This window comes from Humulus lupulus, chromosome 2 (genome assembly GCF_963169125.1).
Source record: "Humulus lupulus chromosome 2, drHumLupu1.1, whole genome shotgun sequence".
Classification (NCBI taxonomy): Eukaryota; Viridiplantae; Streptophyta; class Magnoliopsida; order Rosales; family Cannabaceae; genus Humulus; species Humulus lupulus.
Window position 1 is genome coordinate 176,881,201 of NC_084794.1, and position 7,086 is coordinate 176,888,286.

Below are 7,086 nucleotides of genomic sequence, written 5' to 3' on the forward strand. Positions count from 1 at the left end.
CCATCTTCGAGCTTTTGCAAACTAGAAACACATGTAGTCGACGCCGTTCACTGCTCCTAGAAGATAAGATGATATGTAGAAAATGAAGATAGAGAGAGAACTGGAAATATTTTGTTTTATAAGGACTTATATTTTGTTATTTAATAATTTAAATATCTTTTAATATTTAAATATTAAAAAAATACTGAAGGTAACTTGGTCATATTATAAAAACTATTGACCAAATTTGAGGTATTATTTGTAGTACAAAAACACAGGTGACAAATACTTACGTACAAAAAAAAAATCATTTGAATTATACACCGGAGTTTATGTATGTAAAAGAAAGAGAAGTAAAATAATGTTTTCAATAGATAGATGGGAATGCTATGTCTTACCTATTAATCACCTCGCGTCGCACCAAATAATTGGACGGTTGTTGACATGGATGGAGGAGGTTGGGTTGGAACAACAAATAAAGGGATATTTGATTTTGATCATCCAGCCAGCCAAGGCCTTGCCGTCAAATATAACAGTAACCAAACAACTCTAAGAAAATGGCGGGAGGCCTTAGATCCAAACCAATAACAGTCTTTCAAACTAATAAAAAAAAAATTCTTCCTAATTACTCTCCCAAATTAGTCTTCTTTCTTTCCCTCTCCCTCCCTGGCTGTCTATCCTCCTCCCTTCCCCTTAGGCTGCCAATTGTGGCTAGCTCTCTAAAAAAAATTCTCTTTTTTCTCCCATTACAACAACTAACCTTATTCCACCCATGGGATCTTCATTATAGCCTTAATTGACATTTTTCTTCCCATGGGAGGCTGCGTATCGGTGTCCGCAAAAACAGGTCTCTACAGGAGGCGCAGGGACATGAAGACGGTGACGACGACAGAGCTCAACCCCGGCACGCCCCACAAGTTAACCCTCCGCCTCTCAACCACTCTCCGGCCAATTTCCGTCCTTGATGACCCTGTCGGCCATGACATCTTCTCCAAGTACAGGTTCGGCAAGGAATTAGGGAGGGGTGAGTTCGGAGTTACCTACCAGTGCTTCACCCTTGACACCGGCGACACCTTCGCTTGCAAGATGATATCTAAAAGCAAGCTGAAGACGGAGATTGACATTGAGGATGTGCGGAGAGAAGTCCGGATCATGCGACATTTGCCGGACCATCCCAACATCGTCACATTCAAGGAGGCTTTCGAAGACAAAGAGGCTGTTTATCTTGTCATGGAGCTCTGCGAAGGCGGTGAGCTTTTTGATCAAATTGTTCGTAAAGGCCATTACACGGAGCGTGCTGCTGCTAACATTACTAAGACAATGCTCCAAGTTTGCAAGGTTCTTTCCTTTTGCAGCGAACCTTATTTTTAATCTACTTATTTTGCTTCTATGAAATTTCTTATTTATTTTCATGTCTATTATAATTCTATGTTTCAAATTATTTGAATTTATTTCTCATATGGACAATTATTTATTTTCTGTCCTTTACATAAATTTATAAGCCTCTAGCACATTAAAAGATGTTATATATCAAAAATAATATTTATACTACTTTCACTTGAATGTGAAAACAGGTTTGCCACCAACATGGAGTGATACATAGGGACTTGAAACCAGAGAATTTCTTGTTCAAAGATAGCAGTGAAACTTCTCAACTGAAGGCAATTGATTTTGGGCTCTCTGTATTCTTTGATTCCGGTATGTTTTTTTTTTCTGGCATTGAAAAAAATAGCCAGCTATAACCTGGCTTCATACTTGCAATTTATGATCGTTTAATGTAAGCTGGATGTTATAAATCACAATGCCGCGGTAGGTCAGAGATTCAATGAAATTGTCGGAAGTCCATATTACATGGCTCCTGAAGTCTTGAGACGAAATTATGGACCGGAGGTGGATGTTTGGAGTGCTGGGGTTATCCTCTACATCCTACTCTGCGGAGTTCCTCCATTCTGGGCAGGTAATTGGTAGTCTACATTCCTATATATCTTTTATTTTTGGTAGTCTTGAGTTAGGAAAAAAGGAATGGTAGATCATGAGTATAATCTGTTTGTAGAATTGTCTTCTTCTGACCATGAGGATTTATAACTTACACAGAAACTGAGGAGGGAATCGCACAGGCAATCATTCGAGGTAGCATCGATTTCGAAAGGGACCCATGGCCAAAGGTGTCTGAAAATGCAAAAGATCTCTTGAAGTGCATGCTTGATCCTAATCCTTACAGCAGGCTGACTGTTGAAGACGTTCTCGGTATGTGTATGTATGATATGTTTCTTTCAGCGATTTCATCTGGAAAAACTATAGTTTTGATCTGGGGGAATGCAAATATAATGATAATGTTGAAATATTTTAATAAGAAAAAGGTCAACAAAGTACAAATATATATTTATAGATGAAGTATAAAATACTAAGGGAAATCTGAAGAGATCTTCCCTTTCTTATGAAGGCAACTTTTTTGAGTTCTCTCTCCTTACCAATGATTACTGAGTTGGAGAAGTTAATATATATATATATATATAGACAAGTAGCTGAATTTTTGTAGTGTGCCCTCGGTTTGTAGCGACTTAGTATAACAAATTAACAAATTAGTAGCAATTGGTTCGCAGTGTAGTGGTTTTTTTTCATTATTATTTCTTGTAATAACAAACAAGAACTGGTTGACAAAGTATATGAATATTTATAGTATGGGGCTTCTGTTAACTTTTCAACTATCAGCCACATTTGCTTGAATTTATGAGCTTATTACATTTACTATCAAGAAGTCAAAAATCTGTATTGTTTGTGAACATTCTTCACCCTTTGTATTAACTTTCCTACTTAACATCATCTAAGTTTCCTTAACATAGCAAGCATTTCTGAATTAACATGCATTACAATTGTGCCATGCAATATGAAGAACATCCTTGGATACAAAATATGGATCGAGTTCCCAATGTTAGCCTTGGAGAACATGTCAGAATAAGGATCAAGCAGTTTTCATTGATGAATAAATTCAAGAAGAGAGTTCTTAGAGTAAGTTTTTGAGCCTTACTATCTCAGTTTATATATTTGTACGATGTTAGAACACTCTCTATCAAGCCTTTGTTTCATTTATTTCAGGTGGTAGCTGACTACTTGTCAGAAGAGGAAATAGATGGGATCAAACAAATATTTGAATTGATGGATACTGATAAAAACGGAGACTTAACGTTTGAAGAGCTCAAAGATGGATTTTGTTCTATAGGTCATCCTATTGCTGATCCTGAGATTCAGATGTTAATAGATGCTGTGAGTTTATCTTTCTGTTTCTTACTACAGATCATCGATAATCTCACAAGTTAAAGATTTTAAATTATATGCTCTTTCTCAATCCCAGCCATTCTAAAAGAAAAAAAAAACGAAATAATTGGAATATATAACACCTCATAAAATAATTTTACATACGATCGTAGGCTTAGCCAAATGGTATTACAATTTTTCTAAAAAAAAAACCGAAGAGATTCAGGTTCGAATCCTCTTTCTCCAATATTAAAAAAACAAATAAATAAATAGAATGGTTTTACATTATGCCCATATAAAAAAAAAGTTGTTAATTGTTCTAATAATTTTAGTAGTTACAGCTTATAAGATATATGTAGGTTTCTATCCTAATCCTTTTGTTAATAAATGAGTGACCTATAGTTCTTATAAGTTTCTTAATACATATTTTACATCTTTGTCATGCTCATTGTACCAAATCTCTAGTGACTTTATATGTATATGCTCATTAAACTATGAACTAGATATCATTAGAATCCATCTCAAAATTAATTGGCTGTTTCCGAAATGCAATCTCATGGATCTTACAATAACTATATATATTGCTGATTGTGTAACTTAACATTTGATGAAATCACCATGATCAATATTATACCTTCATTCTCAACCACAAAGATTGTCTTTGTTTATAAATGGAAGGCGGATGCGGATGGAACTGGTACACTGAACTGTGAAGAGTTTGTTACAGTGTCAGTGCACCTGAAGAAGATAAGTAATGAGGAAAATCTGTCTCAGGCTTTCAGACATTTTGATAAGAATCAAAGTGGGTTTATCGAGTTTGACGAGTTGAAAGAAGCCTTGCTTTATCACAAACTTGATTCTACCAATGACCAGGTTATCCATGACATCTTATTTGATGTCGACTTAGATAAGGTAATAATTTTCATTGCAAAATCTCTATGTTGCTAAATTCTTGGTGTTCTAGCTAGTTTGTTTATTTATTTTACATATAAAGTAAAAGATACATACATACATAGGTAGGATACTTCTATGCATACCTTAAAAAGTATGTACCATTGTATACCTTTTGTGTTTCTAGAGCGATTTTTTTTATGAACGTATTTATTGTAATTATTTAGAGCATACTGTAAATTTTCAAGAAATTCTGAATAATTTATAGTATCGAAAATTAGGTTTAAATATGTTGTTGCACGCGCGACTAATATTTTTTATGAGCTTGAAAAATAAAATGTTTGAACCTAATTTTCAGCACTGTAAATTATTTGGAATTTTAATTTGCAGGATGCTCTAAATAACTTCAATATATACGGTCATAAAAAAAATCATGTCGAAAACTGTTCACTAGCCGAAAAACACAATGCATACATTTAGAATTATCCTATGTATATATATATAGAAATTTTTGTAGATAGGAGCATCACTTTTGCCCTTACTGTAGGAATGTTTTTAATTTTCGGCACTTGGAGAAATTATAACCCAATTTTTTTGTATGATGACATACATTATAGTTATAACATACATCCGATTAATTTTCAGAAAATTTCGAATAATTTATAGTGTTCAAACCAGAGTTCAAACAATATGTTTCACTCTCGCTTGATTTTTTTTATACGCGTGAAAAATAGACTGTTTGAACTCTGATTTCGACACTATAAATTATTCAGAATTTTCTAAAAATTAACGAATGCCTATTATAACTATCAAATACGGTGCTATACCAAAAAATTAAATTATAATTTCTATAAGTACCGAAAATAAAAAGTGTCCATATGATAGGGGCAAAAACAATGTCCTACATAAAAAGTACCCTATATTTATAGATATTGAAATTTGTGTTGATTTCTGATGAATACAGGATGGTAGAATCAGTTATGATGAATTTAAAGCAATGATGAGAACTGGAATGAACTGGAAAATGAGTTCTCGAAGATACTCTAGGGCATTGCTAACTGCACTTAGCACGAAATTGTTTAAAGACAAACCAGTATTGCAAAAAAAATGTTTAAAGTCTGGTCCCTTGTGAACTCTACTTCCTTGTCAACAACTAACAATACTTTTTCTTCATCTTACTTCCTCTCCAGGAAATGAATAATTTTTTAATAGATAAATATGTATTGATCATAAATTATATGGAAGTTACTTTGTAGAGAAACTTTATTAAGTTTGGATATGATAGAAATTAATTGAACGGTTAATTGTGAACAAAAATTGTCGGTCTCTACTTCTCAGCCTCTTCCCTGTCGCGTTAATATACATCTGACATGTATACATTTTTTTAAAGTTTCACGTGACTAAAACCTCAGTTTCTTTTGGTTTTTTAATTTTTTAATTTTGAAAAGTTTTCTTTTGGAAAGTAAATGGTGTAAATAGTCACGTCACACCCTTATAAATATACTATTTTATTAAAATTATATTATATTTTTATTTACATAAGTCCTGTCATATCATTAAAAAAAATCTAATTTTGTTTCAATACTGCTATATTTATAAAATTTTAGTTCTGAACAATACGTGATTTATTTTGCAAAGTTACCTATGGAATATTTTATTTTGTTAAATAATAATTTAGATATTTTATTTTTTAAAATAGAATAAAATAATCATCAAATAATATTTCAATAGACTAAAATATCTTAGTTTTATTAAATTAAGAATTAATTAAATATTTAAAAATAAATTTAATTAATTTTAAAATTATAAACTGTTTAAATAATAAAAAGTAACATAAATATTTTAAAAATAAACAATCATATTTTACTAAAACCAAAACTAAATAAATCAATTTCTCATCCGATGTTTACCTTCTTCTTCTTCTATAGAGATCTGGGACTAAGCTTCGGACTTGTAGATCGATCATGGGGTATTGACGGAGCTGGGGAAGAACTCAGATTGAAGGGGCTGGAGAGAAAGTTGCAAATATAGAGCATTGACCACGAAGCTATATGATGGGCTAACGACAGTGGATCTCATAGTTTTCAGGGGTCGACGACCATGGAAGGGAGATTTTACCTGGGTTTACCATTGGACAAGGTCGACGCCGACTGGGTAACATGTGTTCGTCTGGGAGAAGTCGATGGGATCTAGCTGTGGGCGATGTCGATGGAGCAGGAGTTCAGATCTAAGACCATCCAGAGGTGTGGCTTCAAGGCAACGACGACACCCTCGACATTTAGATCTCAACTTTAAATCTGCGACTATATGTAAGGGATATCGGCTATGGAGAAGAGGTTGGGGCTGGGGTCAGGGTTAGGTCAATAATGTTGAAAGATTAATTTTTCTTAGATCTGCCGTCATTCTTGTTTTTGTTCATTGTTCTTATTTTCTGGCGTTTGGTTCATTGTGTTCGCTCATTTTGTTGTTTGTTTTGAATCCGAGAGTTCGAATATGAACAATTTATGAATCAAAGGTTGTTTGACATTGTTTTCAAAATTTTGTTGTTAGAAATTCAAATAGAAAACTGTTTTTGTAGTTTTAAAAAAATAAGAGATGTTAGGTTAAGGTTTTCTAAAATCAATTTTTTTAGATTTTTTTTTTAAATTTTAAATAAAAAATTAACAAATATATTTACAAAAAGAAAAATATTTTAAAAATTTGTAATAAATAAAGAGATAAAATAATTTGAAAGAAAAAATTATGAAAATTAAGAAGTAAAGTTAGGAAATTTTTTTTGAGAACAACAGAAAATAACTTTTTGTTGTTCTCAAAATTTTCTGTTTTTTGTAACTTTGTTTTTAAAAATTGTTTTCTAAAAACAATGTCAAATGTAACGCCCTACTACCTTAGAGCCGCTACTTAGTGAGTTTAAGACAGAAATCGTGCTTTTGACTGACTCTAAGTGGTTTCTAAAACCAA

At 32.6% G+C, this 7,086-nt stretch overlaps 1 protein-coding gene across 1 annotated transcript; it reads left to right on the forward strand.

The window, feature by feature from the left end:
- The first annotated feature begins 296 nt into the window (after positions 1–296).
- Positions 297–5,359, forward strand: LOC133818748 (calcium-dependent protein kinase 24-like). The gene is made up of 8 exons (XM_062251786.1): positions 297–1,317; positions 1,554–1,677; positions 1,793–1,936; positions 2,074–2,226; positions 2,873–2,988; positions 3,076–3,243; positions 3,913–4,146; positions 5,090–5,359. The coding sequence occupies exons 1-8, from the start codon at positions 793–795 to the stop codon at positions 5,255–5,257; spliced, it is 1,632 nt and encodes a 543-aa protein (XP_062107770.1). The 5' UTR covers positions 297–792; the 3' UTR covers positions 5,258–5,359.
- The last annotated feature ends 1,727 nt before the right edge of the window (positions 5,360–7,086 follow it).

Coding starts and splice junctions, on each gene's coding strand:
- LOC133818748 (XM_062251786.1), top strand. CDS start 793: ATGGGAGGCTGCGTATCGGTGTCCGCAAAAACAGGTCTCTACAGGAGG. Junction 1,318..1,553: donor CAATGCTCCAAGTTTGCAAG/GTTCTTTCCTTT, acceptor ATGTGAAAACAG/GTTTGCCACCAACATGGAGT. Junction 4,147..5,089: donor TTGATGTCGACTTAGATAAG/GTAATAATTTTC, acceptor TGATGAATACAG/GATGGTAGAATCAGTTATGA.